Source organism: Oncorhynchus gorbuscha, linkage group LG24 (genome assembly GCF_021184085.1).
Source record: "Oncorhynchus gorbuscha isolate QuinsamMale2020 ecotype Even-year linkage group LG24, OgorEven_v1.0, whole genome shotgun sequence".
NCBI classification, from domain to species: domain Eukaryota; kingdom Metazoa; phylum Chordata; class Actinopteri; order Salmoniformes; family Salmonidae; genus Oncorhynchus; species Oncorhynchus gorbuscha.
Genome location: NC_060196.1, coordinates 52,688,397 through 52,706,954, shown reverse-complemented (window position 1 = coordinate 52,706,954; position 18,558 = coordinate 52,688,397). Strand labels below are relative to the sequence as shown.

General features: G+C 46.2%; 1 protein-coding gene across 1 annotated transcript in view; it reads right to left on the bottom strand.

The window, feature by feature from the left end:
* The window catches only part of LOC124012997 (gamma-aminobutyric acid type B receptor subunit 2-like), a 477,346-nt gene that overhangs the window by 119,825 nt on the left and 338,963 nt on the right, over positions 1-18,558 (bottom strand). Inside the window, exons 12-13 of the mRNA XM_046327101.1 lie at positions 17,166-17,273; positions 9,890-10,012 (exon numbers count right to left, since the gene is read on the bottom strand). Coding sequence (XP_046183057.1) covers positions 9,890-10,012; positions 17,166-17,273 — 231 coding nt within the window. The remainder of the gene's footprint in view (positions 1-9,889; positions 10,013-17,165; positions 17,274-18,558) is intronic.

Below are 18,558 nucleotides of genomic sequence, written 5' to 3'. Positions count from 1 at the left end.
AAAACCTCCCTCCAGCTATGACTAAAACTTCCCCTACCTCTCCTGAAACATCCTCAACGTTAACAAACAGTTAATTATTCACGAGACGCAAAATGAACCTAATTGTCTTTTACAGCAGAATGTCTCCAGAATTTTCCAGCAGGGCAATCCTAACTTCCTGTAGTTGTAACGAGCATGATCACTGTTAAAGAGGCCTGCTACTGTGGGAAAAAACACTGATATGTACAGTACCAGTCAAAAGTTTGGACACACCTACTCATTCCAGGGTTTTTCTTTATTTTTACTGTTTTACATTGGGTTGGAAAAGCATTCCAGGTGAAGCTGGTTGAGAGAATGCGCAAAGAGTCTGCAAAGCTGTCATTAATGCAAAGGATGGCTACTTTGAAGAATCTCAAATATAAAATATATTTTGATTTGTTTGACACTTTTTTGGTTAGTACGATTCCATCTGTGTTATTTCATAGTTTTGATGTCTTCACTATTATTCTACAATGTAGAAAATAGTAAAAATAAAAAAACCTTGAGTGAGTAGGTGTGTCCGAACCTTTGACTGATACTGGATGCATCCCAAACAGCAACCTATCCCCTATTTAGTGCACTAAACCCTCTTTGAGATACAACCTCAGTGCTCTGAAGGGGACATACAGGGACAGAATTAATATCTGGGGCACTAGTTTTAATTGTGGATCAGAAAGGAGACTTGATTTAAGGCGTTAGGAGAAGGGTTTTATAGCTAGATGTAATGTAATTAAAATGAATGCCTTGAAGTCAGGCCATAACATTTCTTAGGGGTCACCCTCTACAGTGAGGCAAAAAAGTATTTAGTCAGCCACCAATTGTGCAAGTTATCCCACTTAAAAAGATGAGAGAGGCCTGTAATTTTCATCATAGGTACACTTCAACTATGACAGACAAAATTATAAAAAAAATTGAGAAAATCACATTGTAGGATTTGTAATGAATTTATTTGCAAATTATGGTGGAAATCAAGTATTTGGTCACCTACAAACAAGCAAGATTTCTGGCTCTCACAGACCTGTAACTTCTTCTTTAAGAGGCTCCTCTGTCCTCCACTCGTTACCTGTATTAATGGCACCTATTTGAACGTGTTATCAGTATAAAAGACACCTGTCCACAACCTCAAACAGTCACACTCCAAACTCCACTACAGCCAAGACCAAAGAGCTGTCAAAGGACACCAGAAATAAAATTGTAGACCTGCACCAGGCTGGGAAGACTGAATCTGCAATAGGTAAGCAGCTTGGTTTGAAGAAATCAACTGTGGGAGCAATTATTAGGAAATGGAAGACATACAAGACCACTGATAATCTCCCTCGATCTGGGGCTCCACGCAAGATCTCACCCCGTGGGGTCAAAATGATCACAAGAACGGTGAGCAAATTCCCAGAACCACAAGGGGGGACTTAATGAATGACCTGCAGAGAGCTTGGGACCAAAGTAACAAAGCCTAACATCAGTAACACACTACGCCGCCAGGGACTCAAATCATGCAGTGCCAGACGTGTCCCCCTGCTTAAGCCAGTACATGTCCAGGCCCGTCTGAAGTTTGTTAGAGAGCATTTGGATGATCCAGAAGAAGATTGGGAGAATGTCATATGGTCAGATGAAACCAAAATATAACTTTTTGGTAAAAACTCGTTGTGTTTGGAGGACAAAGAATGCTGAGCATGGGGGTGGAAACATCATGCTTTGGGGCTGTTTTTCTGCAAAGGGACCAGGACGACTGATCCGTGTAAAGGAAAGAATGAATGGGGCCATGTATCGTGAGATTTTGAGTGAAAACCTCCTTCCATCAGCAAGGGCATTGAAGATGAAACGTGGCTGGGTCTTTCAGCATGACAATGATCCCAAACACATCGCCCGGGCAACGAAGGAGTGGCTTCGTAAGAAGCATTTCAAGGTCCTGGAGTAGCCTAGCCAGTCTCCAGATCTCAACCCCATATAAAATCTTTGGAGTGAGTTGAAAGTCTGTGTTGCCCAGGAACAGCCCCAAAACATCACTGCTCTAGAGGAGATCTGCATGGAGGAATGGGCCAAAATACCAGCAACCGTGTGTGAAAACTTTGTGAAGACTTACAGAAAACGTTTGACCTCTGTCATTGCCAACAAAGGGTGTATAACAAAGTATTGGGATAAACTTTTGTTATTGACCAAATACTTATTTTCCATTATATATTTTACCTCTTGGGGATGTCATTTGAAAACACAATGTTAACTTTCACTGCTATGCAGAGGACACACAGCTATATATTTCAATGAAACATGGTGAAGCCCCAAAATTGCCCTAGCTAGAAGCCTGTGTTTCAGACATAAGGAAGTGGATGGCTGCAAACATTCTACTTTTAAACTCGGACAAAACAGAGATGCTTGTTCTAGGTCCCAAGAAACAAAGAGATCTTCTGTTGAATCTGACAATTAATCTTGATGGTTGTACAGTCGTCTCAAATAAAACAGTGAAGGACCTCGGCGTTACCATAATCTCTCTTTTGACAAACATATCAAGACTGTTTCAAGGACAGGTTTTTTTTGCCATCTACATAACATTGCAAAGATCGGAAACTTTCTGTCCAAAAAATGATGCAGAAAAATCCAGACCTGCTGTTTTCAACTCTCTAGAGACAGCAGGAGCGGTAGAGATAGTCTTAATGATCGGCTATGAAAAGCCAACTGACGTTTACTCCTGAGATGCTGACTTGCTGCACGACAACTACTGTGATTATTATTATTTGACCATGCTGGTCATTTATGAACATTTGAACATCTTGGCAATGTTCTGGGAGTTTTTCCTAGCCACCGTGCTTCTACACTTGCATTGCTTGCTGTTTGGGGTTTTAGGCTGGGTTTCAGTACAGCACTTTGAGATATCAGCTGATGTAAGAAGGGCTATATAAATCAATTGATTTGATTTGAAAATTGATTAAATAAAACACTTTTCTCATCAATCTACACACAATACCCCATAATGACAAAGCGAAAACAGGTTTTTAGAAATGTTTGCAAAAATCAAAAAACAGAAATACCTTATTTACATAAGTATTCAAACCCTTTGCTATGAGACTCTAAATTGAGCTCAGGTGCATCCTATTTCCATTGATCATCCTTTCTACAACTTGATTGGAGTCCACCTGTAGTAATTTCATTGATTGGATGTGATTTGGAAAGGCACACACCTGTCTATATAAGGTCCCACAGTTGACAGTCCATGTCAGAGCAAAACAAGGTCAAAGGAATTGTCTGTAGAGCTCTGAGACAGGATTGCGTCGAGTCACAGGTCTGGGGAAAGGGTACCAAAACATTTCTGTAGCATTGAAGGTCCCCAAGCACACAGTGGCCTCCATCATTCTTAAATGGAAAAAGTTTAGAACCACCAAGACTATTCCTAGAGCTGGACGCCCGGGAAAAAAGGTAGCAATCGGGGAGAAGGGCCTTGGTCAGGGAGGTAACCAAGAACCCGATGGTCACTCTGACAGAGCTCCAGATTCCCTCCGTGGAAATGGAAGAACCTTCCAAAAGGACGACCATCTCTGCAGCAATCCACCAATCAGGCCTTTATGGTAGAGTGGCCAGACGGAAGTCACTCCTCAGTAAAAGGCACATGACAGCCCGATTAGAGTTTGCCAAAAGGCACCTAAAGGACTCTCAGACTATGAGAAACAAGATTTGCCTGTCTGATGAAACCAAGATTGAAATCTTTGGCCTGAATGCCCAGTGAACCTGTCATCATCCCTATGGTGAAACATGCTGGTGGCCGCATCATGCTGTGGGGATGTTTTTCAGCAGCAGGGACTGGGAGACATGTCAGGATCAAGGCAAAGATGAACAGAGCAAAGTACAGAGAGATACTTGATGAAAACCTGCTCCAGAGCGCTCAGGACTTCAGACTGGAGTGAAGGTTCACCTTCCAACAGGACAATGCCCCTAAGCACACAGCCAAGACAATGCAGGAGTGGCTTCAGGACAAATCTCTGGATGTCCTTGAGTGGCCCAGCCAGAGCCCGGACTTGAACCTGATCGACCATCTCCGGAGAGACCTGAAAATAGCTGTGTGGCAATGCTCCCCATCCAATCTGACAGAGCTTGAGAGGATCTGCAGAGAAGAATGGGAGAAACTCCCCAAATACAGCTGTGTTAGGCTTGTAGTGTCAAACCCAAGAAGAATTGAGGCTGTAATCGCTGCCAAAGGTGCTTCAACAAAGTACTGAGTAAAGGGTCTGAATACTTATGTAAATGTGATATTTAATTTTTCATACAAAAAACTGTTTTTGCTTTGTCATTATGGGGTATTGTGTGTAGATTGATGAGGGGGGAAACAATTTAATCAATTTTAGAACAACGCTGTAACGTAACAAAATGTCGGAAAAGTCAAGGGGTCTGAATACTTTCCGAATGCACTGTATGCCTGAAAGCTCTCTCTCTCTCACACACACACACACACACACACACACACACACACACACACACACACACACACACACACACACACACACACACACACACACACACACACACACACACACACACACACACACACACACACACACACACACACACACACACAGTGAAGTAAATACAAGATTTGCATATAAACAAACAACCTGCTACAGGTAAGTCCATACATGCACATGATACACATGATCAATGTACACAGCAGGTACAGGTACATCTTAAATCAATACCATAGACTACATCCTGTTGCCCTGTATGACAGACAACAACCTCTCAGCAGAGCAGACTAAACACTGACAGTTCAGTTCAGTACAACCACACACTATGTCCTCTGATGCCGCATGTGGACCCAGCCCAAGGTCGCCAGTTGTTTCTCCTCCAAGTCCTCCTAACACATCTTGATATTGGAGGATGGAAGGAGAGAATCAGGGGAGACAGAGGGAGAGGAAGGGAAAGAGGGAAGGAAGCTAGGGGAGGGACGGCAGGGAAACCATGCCTGAGGCCTTGTAAGAATCTCAGCGCATGGGTCCCAAATAGCAGCCTATTCCCTATTTCGTGCACTCTTGGCCAGAGCCCATAGGGCCATACTATAGAGTTTTGGCCAAAGATAGTGCACAACATGGGGAATATGTTTACATTTGGGACACAGATTCAGAGTTAATGGTCCTTCTTCTCGCACCAATCAATCGCGGCTAATCTCTCTCTCTCCCTGCATTCCCCAGAGTGGTCCACCATCCGGCGTAACACCATTATCCCATCTCTCCCTCGTCAGCGCCACCCACCAAACAGTCCAGTCAGCTAGGACGCAACACCATACAACTCCAATCCCAGAGCTCTCTCTCCCTCTCTCTCTACAATCCCAGAGCTCTCTCTCTCCCTCTCGCTCTCCAATCCCAGAGCTCTCTCTGTCTCCAATCCCAGAGCTCTCTCTCTCTCTCTCTCTCCAATCCCAGAGCTCTCTCTCTCCCTCTCTCTCTACAATCCCAGAGCTCTCTCTCTCTCTCTCTCCAATCCCAGAGCTCTCTCTCTCTCCAATCCCAGAGCTCTCTCTCTCTCGCTCTCTCCCTCCAATCCCAGAGCTTTCTCTCTCTCTCTCTCTCTCCCTCTCTTTCTCCAATCCCAGAGCTCTCTCTCTCTCCAATCCCAGAGCTCTCTCTCTCTGTCCAATCCCAGAGCTCTCTCTCTCCAATCCCAGAGCTTTATCTCTTTCTCTCTCTCCCGCTCTCTCTCCAATCCCAGAGCTCTCTCTCTCTTTGCAATCCCAGAGCTCTCTCGCTCTCCAATCCCAGAGCGATCTCTCACTCTCTCGCCAATCCCAGAGCAATCTCCCTCCCCAATCCCAGCCCGATCTCTCTCCAATCCCAGAGCGCTCTCTCTCTTTTCAATCCCAGAGCGCTCTCTCTCTTTTCAATCCCAGAGCGCTCTCTCTCTTTTCAATCCCAGAGCGCTCTTTCTCCAATCCCAGAGTGCTCTTTCTCCAATCCCAGAGTGCTCTTTCTCCAATCCCAGAGCGATCTCTCTCCAATCCCAGAGTGATCTCTCTCCAATCCCAGAGCGATCTCTCTCGCTCTCTCTCCAATCCCGGAGCTCACAATCTCTCTCTCTCCAATCCCAGCTCTCTCTCTCTCTCTCCAATCCCAGAGCACGCTCTCTCTCTCTCTCTTTCCAATCACAGGGCACTCTATCTCTCTTTCTCCAATCCAGGAGCTCTCTCTCTTTCCAATCCCAGAGCTCTCTCTCTCCCTCTCTCTCTCCAATCCCAGAGCTCTCTCTCTCCCTCTCTCTCTACAATCCCAGAGCGATCTTTCTCTCTCTCCCTCTCTCTCTCTCTCCAATCCCAGAGCTCTCTCTCTCCAATCCCAGAGCTCTCTCTCTCTCTCTCTCCCTCCAATCCCAGAGCTCTCTCTCTCTCTCTCCAATCCCAGAGCTCTCTCTCCAATCCCAGAGCTTTCTCTCTCTCTCTCTCTCCCTCTCTTTCTCCAATCCCAGAGCTCTCTCTCTCTCCAATCCCAGAGCTCTCTCTCTCCAATCCCAGAGCTTTATCTCTTTCTCTCTCTCCCGCTCTCTCTCCAATCCCAGAGCTCTCTCTCTCTCTGCAATCCCAGAGCTCTCTCGCTCTCCAATCCCAGAGCGATCTCTCTCTCTCTCGCCAATCCCAGAGTGATCTCTCTCCAATCCCAGCGCGCTCTTTCTCCAATCCCAGAGCGATCACTCTCTCTTTCTCTCCAATCCCAGAGCAATCTCCCTCCCCAATCCCAGAGCGATCTCTCTCCAATCCCAGAGCGCTCTCTCTCTTTTCAATCCCAGAGCGCTCTCTCTCTTTTCAATCCCAGAGCGCTCTCTCTCCAATCCCAGAGCGCTCTTTCTCCAATCCCAGAGTGCTCTTTCTCCAATCCCAGAGTGCTCTTTCTCCAATCCCAGAGCGATCTCTCTCCAATCCCAGAGTGATCTCTCTCCAATCCCAGAGCGATCTCTCTCGCTCTCTCTCCAATCCCGGAGCTCACAATCTCTCTCTCTCCAATCCCAGAGCGCTCTCTCTCTCTCTCTCCAATCCCAGAGCGCGCTCTCTCTCTCTCTCTCTCTCTCTTTCCAATCACAGGGCACTCTATCTCTCTTTCTCCAGGATCCAATCCAGGAGCTCTCTCTCTCTCCAATCCCAGAGCTCTCTCTCTCTCCAATCCCAGAGCTCTCTCTCCAATCCCAGAGCTCTCTCTCTCTCTCCAATCCCAGAGCTCTCTCTCTCTCCAATCTCTCTCAATCCCAGAGCTCTCTCTCTCCAATCCCAGAGCTATCTCTCTCTCTCCCTCTCTCTTTCTCCAATCCAGGAGCTCTCTCTCCAATCCCAGAGCTATCTCTCTCCCTCTCTCTCTCAATCCCAGAGCTCTCTCTCTCCTCTCTCTCTACAATCCCAGAGCTCTCTCTCTCTCTCCAATCCCAGCTCTCTCTCTCCAATCCCAGAGCTCTCTTTCTCCAATCCCAGAGCTCTCTCTCTCTCCAATCCCAGAGCTCTCTCTCCAATCCCAGAGCTCTCTCTCTCCAATCCCAGAGCTTTATCTCTTTCTCTCTCTCTCTCTCTCCAATCCCAGAGCAATCCCAGAGCTCTCTCGCCAATCCCAGAGTGATCTCTCTCCAATCCCAGCGCGCTCTTTCTCCAATCCCAGAGCGATCACTCTCTTTCTCCAATCCCAGAGCAATCTCCCTCCCCAATCCCAGAGCGATCTCCAATCCCAGAGCTCTCTCTTTTCAATCCCTCTCTCCAATCCCAGAGTGCTCTTTCTCCAATCTCTCTCTCCAATCCCAGAGTGATCTCTCTCCCAATCCAATCCTCCCAGAGTGATCTCTCTCTCTCTCCAATCCCAGAGCGCTCTCTCCAATCCCAGAGCGCTCTCTCTCTCTCTCTCTCTCTCCAATCCCAGAGCGCTCTCCCTCTCTCTCTCTCTCTCCAATCCCAGAGCTCTCTCTCTCTCCAATCCCAGAGCTCTCTCTCTCTCTCTCTCTCTCTCTCTCTCTCTCTCTCTCTCTCTCTCTCTCTCTCTCTCTCTCTCTCTCTCTCTCTCTCTCTCCAATCCCAGAGCTCTCTCTCCAATCCCAGAGCTCTCTCTCTCCAATCCCAGAGCTCTCTCTTTCTCTCTCTCCCGCTCTCTCTCCAATCCCAGAGCTCTCTCTCTCTTGTTGTGACCTGCTGCTTTGGGGGCTGTATCCAGCTAAACACTACTTATCATTTCAGAGGCATCTCTTTTAATTGAAGTCACAGAAAGGTAATTGACTCCAAGGGAGAGTTTCATCCTTCCATCCCACCTTTTTCCTGCGCAGGACCAACCAGAGCAAACAAACATGAAAAAGCAACAGCTTCACTTCGGGTCAATAGCATCAAAGTACTTTCAAAGGACCTCCCCCAACCCTCCCCTGGAATCCTCCCAGAATACACCACTAAGGGCCACCTTTCATCACGACTCTGCACCCTGAACTTCCAATCCCACTGCTGATTTGTCGAAGGTCACCAGGGCTCTTTTAAACATCTCAACCAATTGCGTTGGCGTTTAGGGAGGACGTTGCCCTGTCAGAAGTTCCGAACTTGACAGGAGCTGAGGAGGTGTCTGGAGGAGTTGAAAGGATTTCTTAATTAGCTCTTAACATCCACTTAGTCCATACCCCCGGTGTACCCTGACGAGTCTGTGCCCACCGCCAATAACATCAAAGGCCAATCGACTTTGGAAGTCAAATTTAGATCTGAAATTCGGTTTGCTGTTAAACCGTGATGGTGGGATGGTAGTTAGTGGGCTGTCATGCAAACAGACTGTATTAGTGCTGTATTAGAAGTGTACAGTACAACCATGTTCATTTGTGGTGGATATTTGACTGATCAAAGTTTTGCTCCGGTCACAAGACACAATACAGTCTTCCCACTGTTACAGACTCAACAGAACAATAATCAATCAATGACAATCATCCAGCTTCCGTTATTGTGTTCAGTGACCTAACAGTTACAGCAGCAATATCAATCACAGTTTTAACAAAGCCAAACATTACAGTCACCATCTCTAACTACTAATCACTCATGACAGTTTGTGGTCCAAATATGGTGTGCCAGGATCCAAAAAGCCATTCACACTCCAAACAGTCCTGTCAAAGCAAAATCCACCCTTCAATCAACCCTGGCAAGGCTAAATCCAACTGTAATCAATCCTGGCAAGGCTAAGTCCAACTGTAATCAATCCTGGCAAGGCTAAATCCAACTGTAATCAATCCTGGCAAGGCTAAATCCAACTGTAATCAATCCTGGCAAGGCTAAATCCAACTGTAATCAATCCTGGCAAGGCTAAATCCAACTGTAATCAATCCTAGCAAGGCTAAATCCAACTGTAATCAATCCTAGCAAGGCTAAGTCCAACTGTAATCAATCCTAGCAAGGTGAAGTCCATCCCTCAACTAATCCTGGCAGAGCTGAGTCCACCAGCTCTCTACACATCGGCCCTTACCCAGTATCAGGGGTAAAGGGTTGCCAAGTGTTTCTTACCGGCATGCCTTGCCAACACCCCACATCCCAGCTGGCTTGGTAAGGAGAGGGTCTGGCTAGCAGTGGAAGAGGACAGGAGGTGGCAGAGTGGCTCATATCCTCCTGAACCAAAAATAACCACAACGAAGCCTGCTGCTGATCTGGCCTCACTGGCGGACATGTTGGTGCCACAGATCCAGAACCATTATCGCTATTAGAGAATCTAGTGGTGCCACTAAGATGTTGGTGTTCGATTGTGGTGAATAAGGGCCCAGCATTTCCCCCAGTAAGTTATGGCAAGGAAATACTCTGGCCAATACTCTGCTGACCACGTTTGTCATGTGACCTTTCCGGAAAGGTCACATGACAAACGTGGTCAGAGTATGTTTTTGTTAATATAAATGGGAGAAAAATGGTCAGATGTACCTCCAAGCTGTACTCCTCCACGGTCCTCTTCAGCGGATCAACGATCTGCCAGCAGATGAGGATGCACAGGTCAATCAGCAACATCCCACCCACGATGATCAGCAGCTTCTGGTCCTTGATGATCTGGAGGGAAGAAGAGAAGAGAGAGAATGATAGGGGAGACAGGGTGAGAGAGGTGGCTGTAGGTACACTTTTAGAAAAAGGGAAATATACTTGGAAAGGGTGCCTGGAACCAAAAAGGGCTCTACCTAGAACCAAAAAGGGCTCTTCCTGGAATCAAAAAGGGCTCTACCTAGAACCAAAAAGGGCTCTTCCTGGAATCAAAAAGGGCTCTACCTAGAACCAAAAAGGGCTCTACCTGGAACCAAAACGGGCTCTACCTGGAACTACAAAGGGCTCTACCTGGAACCACAAAGGGCTCTACCTGGAACCACAAAGGGCTCTTCCTGGAACCAAAAAGGGCTCTTCCTGGAACCAAAAAGGGCTCTTCCTGGAACCAAAAAGGGCTCTTCCTGGAACCAAAAATGGCTCTACCTGGAACCACAAAGGGCTCTACCTGGAACCACAAAGGGCTCTACCTGGAACCACAAAGGGCTCTACCTGGAACTACAAAGGGCTCTACCTGGAACCACAAAGGGCTCTACCTGGAACTACAAAGGGCTCTACCTGGAACCACAAAGGGCTCTACCTGGAACCACAAAGGGCTCTACCTGGAACCACAAAGGTTGTCCTACATTGACACAGGAAGGTAGCTCCTTTTTAAATGTAGGGAGGGTAGGGAGGGATGAGAGGTAGGATACAGTGAGCTGGTAATAGACACCAACCCGAGCGGGAGTCGCATAAATCAACAAAGACCCTCTTTTGTGTTGGTGAACTTTAGAGGATGAAAGGTGGGCCACCCTGCCCCCTCCCGTCTGATCTTTATTTTGAACAGCGTTTGACCCCACCGCCGTCCACATCAAAGCAAAGATCAGGAGAACACAGACATGGACGCACTTGAGAGAAATCATTTCATATAAATGACGTGGTCTATCTTTAACACTCTCTCTCTCTCTCTCTCTCTCTCTCTGGACTCAGAATGGAATAGAGGATTGGTTTAACACTTTCTCTCTCTCCACCGCCACGGAAAAATCATATCAGAAGATTGACCATGGTCTCATGTCCCTTTGGCCAAGACAGATGTCAAATTAATAAATGATCACATTCTGCTATTCCCAATGGGACATAGTGCTGTTGTGTACTGGATACAATATAAGATCCACACAGCACAGTACACTACCTACGGTCAATCTGTATTAGCTGTGCCCCATAATAAATAAATATGCTCTCTGCTCCCTGCTCTCCATTACATCAGGCCTGCAAACATTAGAGCTGGCTACATCAGGCCTGCTAACATTAGAGCTGGCTACATCAGGCCTGCTAACATTAGAGCTGGCTACATCAGGTCTGCTAACATTAGAGCTGGCTACATCAGGTCTGCTAACATTAGAGCTGGCTACATCAGGTCTGCTAACATTAGAGCTGGCTACTTCAGGCCTGCTAACATTAGAGCTGGCTACATCAGGCCTGCTAACATTAGAGCTGGCTACATCAGGTCTGCTAACATTAGAGCTGGCTACATCAGGCCTGCTAACATTAGAGCTGGCTACATCAGGCCTGCTAACATTAGAGCTGGCTACATCAGGCCTGCTAACATTAGAGCTGGCTACATCAGGTCTGCTAACATTAGAGCTGGCTACATCAGGCCTGCTAACATTAGAGCTGGCTACATCAGGCCTGCTAACATTAGAGCTGGCTACATCAGGTCTGCTAACATTAGAGCCGGCTACATCAGGCCTGCTAACATTAGAGCTGGCTACATCAGGCCTGCTAACATTAGAGCTGGCTACATCAGGCCTGCTAACATTAGAGCTGGCTACATCAGGCCTGCTAACATTAGAGCTGGCTACATCAGGCCTGCTAACATTAGAGCTGGCTACATCAGGCCTGCTAACATTAGAGCTGGCTACATCAGGCCTGCTAACATTAGAGCTGGCTACATCAGGTCTGCTAACATTAGAGCTGGCTACATCAGGCCTGCTAACATTAGAGCTGGCTACATCAGGCCTGCTAACATTAGAGCTGGCTACATCAGGCCTGCTAACATTAGAGCTGGCTACATCAGGCCTGCTTTCTTTTTTGCATTTTAAACGCTTCTGCCTACCCTGGTGACAGTATTTCTATATTCTACTGCTGATTCATCATTAAAAGCATGGGGATGTGGACTGTGTGAACTGTAGAATACACTGTGTACACTAGTTGTGATCAGGGAACAGAGCAGTATGCTTTCAAGACCCTGATCCGTGGGGAATGGGATCGTCAGATATGATCAAACGTTTGCATAGGGATGTGTATTTATTTTAGTATGAAATACACAGCTCATATCAGATCATGTACACACGCGTGAGGTCACTGTTCTGTGTAAGCTTGTACAGTATTATGTGGACACTATGTGCACTATGTTTTGTCTTCTCTATGTGTGTGTGTGTGTGTGTGTGTGTGTGTGTGTGTGTGTGTGTGTGTGTGTGTGTGTGTGTGTGTGTGTGTGTGTGTGTGTGTGTGTGTGTGTGTGTGTGTGTGTGTGTGTGTGTGTGTGTGTGTGTGTGTGTGTGTGTGTGTGTGTGTGTGTGTGTGTGTGTGTGTGTGTGTGTGTGTGTGTGTGTGTGTGTGTGTGTGTGTGTGTGTGTGTGCAATGGAGTATCGTACTATGTGCACGTTCAAGAATACTCTAAAGTAAATCTCAGAGACAGACTACCAGGCAGACACGGAGGGTTTGATTGACAGGCCCCGTGCTTACCCAGCACGGAACCAGGCCTCTTTAAGGAGTGAAGGAGTGCTGTGAGAACCTTACCGAGTGGAACCCTTATTGAGCACACCCTGATTTACAGTCTTCTCCCTGAGGGAGGGGGGAAGGAGGGACGGAGATGGAGGGACTGGCGAAAGGACGGAGGGATTGATGAAGAGATGGCAAATATCACTGGGGTTCCATGGCGAACCCCCAGCAACACTTTGACTACTGACAACAGCTATCACTTCACTCAGCCAAAGACCCTGCACTCAATCAGTGTGTGTGTGGAGGGAGGGAAAAGGAGGGGAGGGAGGGAGCTCGGTTAACTGCTGCCGACAGACAGATCCTGGCCCTGCTGAACCACCAGGGAATAGGTCTTTAGATTTAAGGGCTGTCTAGTTCCACCTGGGGAGCACTCTGTTTAGTCTCTCTGCTCTGATGGAGGAGGAAGAGGAACAAGAAGAGGAGGATGAACAAGAAGAGGAGGAAGAGGAGGAGGAACAAGAAGAGGAGGAGGAGGAACAAGAAGAGGAATAGGAGGAGGAGGAGGAACAAGAAGAGGAGGAGGAGGAACAAGAAGAGGAGGAGGAGGAGGAGGAGGAGGAACAAGAAGAGGAGGAACAAGAAGAGGAGGAGGAGGAACAAGAAGAGGAGGAGGAGGAACAAGAAGAGGAGGAGGAGGAGGAACAAGAAGAGGAGGAGGAGGAACTAGAAGAGGAGGAGGAGGAGTAGGAACAAGAAGAGGAGGAGGAGGAGGAACAAGAATAGGAGGAAGAGGTGGAGGAACAAGAAGAGGAGGAGTAGGAACAAGAGGAAGAGGAGGAACAAGAAGAAGAAGAGGAGGAACAAGAAGAGGAGGAAGAAGAGAAAGAAGAAGCGGAGGAGGAGGAAGAGAGGAGAAAAAACTTTGTCTGCATAATTGCCATAGCAACACATTTCACAGGAGCAAGAGCTGTTTTGTTTTTCTTTGAATTACAAATCAAAAATACATCTTTTTAGATGTTAACACAAAAGATCCTCCCTTTTTTAGCACATCTGAAGATATCAAAACGTGTTTGTGTTTGAGATGACCGCAGACTTAAAGGAGAGATGTCTCTTTCCATCTTTAAATCTCTCTCTCTCTTTCTCTCTGCCTCCCACGCACTCTCTCTCTCCCACTCTCTCTGACAGCTCTCCCACACTCCCTCCTGCAGCCGTTGCCATCCGACACATCTATCCAGGATGTGATGTGAGGTGGACTACAAATATCAAAAGGCCAGCAGAGATGCAGCCACAGAGGCCTGGCAAGCCTTTACATAATCACACCAGCTACACAAGCATATTATGTCAGATAGATATTGGTTTGCTGTTTTGTATTTCCATTGAAGAGAGGAATCGAAACATGTCAATCGAAAACAGGTCCGTGGTTAGAGTGTGTGTTACAGAAAAGCACACACACGTACGGATGCAAGAATGCAAACACACAAGCATGTGCGCAAGCACACAAACACGTAGCCCTTTAATCCTGTAAAAAACTGCAGGCTTAAACAACGAGATGAATCACCAAGCTCCATGATGATCCGCCAGTCTCACACAGCAGTAACAGAAACCCCACACACATTCCATCAGGTTCACCACAGGGAGCATGTGTGTGTGCTTGTGTGCGTGTGCACTGAACATAGAACAAAAGGGGTGTGTGGTAAATTATTTAGTGCTTGAGTCAATCTCTAGCTTGGCTTCTTCAGCTTGACTTTTTCTAGAGAAAGATCGCAGCAGCAGCATATACCCAGGGGGAGCTCCAGCTGTCCCTGAACTGTACACTGTGTGTGTGTGTGTGTGTGTGTGTGTGTGTGTGTGTGTGTGTGTGTGTGTGTGTGTGTGTGTGTGTGTGTGTGTGTGTGTGTGTGTGTGTGTGTGTGTGTGTGTGTGTGTGTGTGTGTGTGTGTGTGTGTGTGTGTGTGTGTGTGTGTGTGTGTGTACAGTCTGAGCTGAGCAGAGTGTCTGTAATGCTTTTTGTGGCTGGATCGTTGCAGCTCCTCTGGGGCTTGGGGTGACTGAGTGGGGCTAACAACCTGCCTTACTGCTGGGTCTCCCACTGGGAGAAAAACACCACTTCTTAGGTCTGCTACAGTAGTTACTCAGTTACACCCATGTAGTTTGAGGACATGTTTTGGTTGAAAAAGAGCATCACCAAGTGTAAAAGGTGCTGGTTTAGATCCCGGCGCCTCTGTTAGAAGACGTGGTAGTGACCAGCAGGAAACCGATCATATTAAATGACATGGGAGGAGATGGCTGCTGTTTTACATAATGTTCCTGCCAACGTCTCTTATGTCCGAAAATAGCTTTTTCATATCAGGGCAGCGATTACTCACCTCGTACTGAACGAACATATTTTTTCTTTAACGAGTGGGACACGAAGGATTTACTTCAGACCCCCCCGACAAGGCCAACATCCCAGTAATTCACATGAGAAGGAGACAGAGATATCTGGGACGTAGGTCGGGGTGCCTTGTAAGGATCTGACGGCGACTGGGTAATCTGCCTCTACCACCAGTCCTATTAGACAACATACAATCATTAGATAACGAAATAGACGAGCTACAATCACAAATATCATACCAACGGGACATTTAAAAATGGTCATATCTTTTGTTTCACTGAGTTGTGCATGGATAACATACAGCTGTCGGGTTTTGCGCTGCATCGGCAAGATAGAACAGCTGCCTCCGGTAAGACAAGGGGTGGCGGTCTGTATATTTGTAAACAACAGCTGGTGCACAAAATCTAATATTAAGGAAGCCTTGAGGTTTCGCTCGCGTGAGGGATAGTATCTCATGATGAGCTGTAGACCACACTATTTACCAAGAGAGTTTTCATCTATATTTTTTGTAGCTGTCTATTTACCATCACAAACCGATGCTGGCACTAAGACCACACTCAGTGAGCTGTATAAGCAAACAGGAAATCTAAACATGGTTGCATCACTGCCTGGTACGGCAACTGCTCAGCCCCGTTGGCCGCAAGGCACTATCGAGGGTAGTGCATACGGCCCAGTACATCGCTGGGGCCAAGCTTCCTGCCATCTAGGACCTAAATACCGTAGCAACATTGTCACAGACAGCAACCTGGAAGCTCCCCTGGTGATTGCTACTTGATAACCAGATTGTGATAGGGCTGCATACTTGCTCCGAGGCGAGGGGTAAAGTGTTATTTTTTGCAAACCCTGAAAATGTGGTCAGAAACAATATCACATAACAGTCCCTCCCCTTCTCTCTTCTACACCTTCTTCTCCCTCTATTCATTTTATATCTGACATAATGCATGTGTAGTGACACAGGAATCAGTGGCATAAGAAGCGCTAGCTGCTGTTAACCAGTGAGGATTTCTCTATCAGAGTCCATAATGGCCAATTATGGTTCTAGGCTCCTGCGTTCTGCTTGAGTGCAGCCAGCCTCAGCAGACCAGACCGTGTGACGACCACAATATACTGCTGCTTGTTCACAGCAACAGAAAACGTTCTCTTCCTTCAATTAACTGGTTTACACAAAAAAAACAAAATGACCGTGGCTAGTCTGATGTTGATAGTCTTTTCTAAAGAAGGGGAGTTAGCATGTTAATCCGGCATGTGCACTCCGTTGCTCATAAAGCAGGTCCCATACCTGTGGCTGTAATCCCCTCCTTAATATATGCCATTTAGCAGACGCTTTTATCCAAAGCGACTTACAGTCATGTGTGCATACATTCTACGTATGGGTGGTCCCGGGAATCGAACCCACTACCCTGGCGTTACAAGCCCCATGCTCTACCAACTGAGCTACAGAAGGACCCTCCTTTTGGTGACACTATGGATTCGTCCCATATGGCACCCTATTCCCTACATAGTGCACTACTTTTAGACAGAGCCTTATGGTAGTGCACTATGTAGGGGATAGGGTGCCATTTGGGACAAAGCCTGTATGCATGTTGGCTACTCTGCATCTTTCCACAACCTGAACACTGTCAGCTACTGTTTTAGCAGAGTGACCAAAGAGGCAGGATCGGTGTCAAATCTATTCAGCCGTTTCAGGAAGTGAATAGAAATGCAATACTTAAAATGAAAATGTTCACTTTGAAATGGATTTGACTGAATGGAAATAGAAAGGGACCCCATTCACCTCATTCATAAGACAAGGTCAATGCTGGTGCAAAATGATGATGATATGGTGATAATAGTAATAATAATTCATCATCATCATTCCACATAATACAATTTCAGAAAAAACACATGTCACTACTTTCTGCTGTTGGCCATCATTTTGGCCATGAGACCACACAAGTAGTGATTTACATTTTTTTTTTCACTACTATGTTTTGCTTGTTTATTAGATAAGGTACAGATAGATAGGAAAGACAGGAAGAGTAGCAATGGGTTGGATTGGAATCGATGCTGCAGCAGTGTTCCATGGGCAGCAGCTCACTGCGTTCTCTCACCTTTTTCTTCATCTTGACGTTCTTGAAGATAGCATGGACTCTCCAGGTCTTGGCAAACATGGCACCAAACGCTGTTGTGTAGCCCACAATGAGGATCCATGTTCGCACCTGCAAGACGAGGACAGAAACAGTCAAAAGCTGTCAAAGAGCTGGACTAAAACAAAGATCTAGACTGACAAGATGTTAGCATTTATTTTTTCTTAGCCGACAAATTCACCAAAAGCTCTAAAAGTGCACTAAAAATAGTCAGAATCCTTTCATAATTCCATGAAAGCGAATGTGCAAACTTCAGAGGAAGTCGTATACTAGGATCATGGCTGTCAACCTTATGAATATGTGTTATTAAAAAGAGACCTAGCAGCCTCTCCCTACTTGAAATCCAAGGATATTAAAACAAACCAAATACTATGTTGCCTTCTGTAGGCTATATCTGTATTTAGAATGAGTTGTAAGTAAATAAGAGCAACAAAGCTACATCCTGTAATAACTCCCACAGTATCTAATTTAACAAGCCGGAAAAACACTACTTTAACACCCACTGCACTAAATGCTGTTTGTGTTTGTTTGTCTGTCTGTTGGAAAGCATTCTTGGCAGGGAGGCAGAGTCACAATAGAGCAGACCAAGGCAGGAGATTCAGCAGCAACCCTATTCTCCCCCCTGTGTTGCTTGAGGAAAATAGGAGCCCTACTGAAAGAGACTGTTCTAGGGGCCCCTTGACAAATGACTAGGTCTGGTCTGTGTGGGGGATGACCCTAAATCACATCAAAGTTTATTAGTCGCGTACATCGATTTGAAGATGCTATTGCTGGTGCAGCGTAATACCTATGTTTCTAGCTCCAACAGTGCAGTAATACCTATGTTTCTAGCTCCAACAGTGCAGTAATACCTATGTTTCTATCTCCAACAGTGCAGTAATACCTATGTTTCTATCTCCAACAGTGCAGTAATACCTATGTTTCTAGCTCCAACAGTGCAGTAATACCTATGTTTCTAGCTCCAACAGTGCAGTAATACCTATGTTTCTAGCTCCAACAGTGCAGTAATACCTATGTTTCTAGCTCCAACAGTGCAGTAATACCTATGTTTCTAGCTCCAACAGTGCAGTAATACCTATGTTTCTAGCTCCAACAGTGCAGTAATACCTATGTTTCTAGCTCCAACAGTGCAGTAATACCTATGTTTCTAGCTCCAACAGTGCAGTAATACCTGTTTCTAGCTCCAACAGTGCAGTAATACCTGTTTCTAGCTCCAACAGTGCAGTAATACCTATGTTTCTAGCTCCAACAGGGCAGTAATACCTATGTTTCTAGCTCCAACAGTGCAGTAATACCTATGTTTCTAGCTCCAACAGTGCAGTAATACCTATGTTTCTAGCTCCAACAGTGCAGTAAT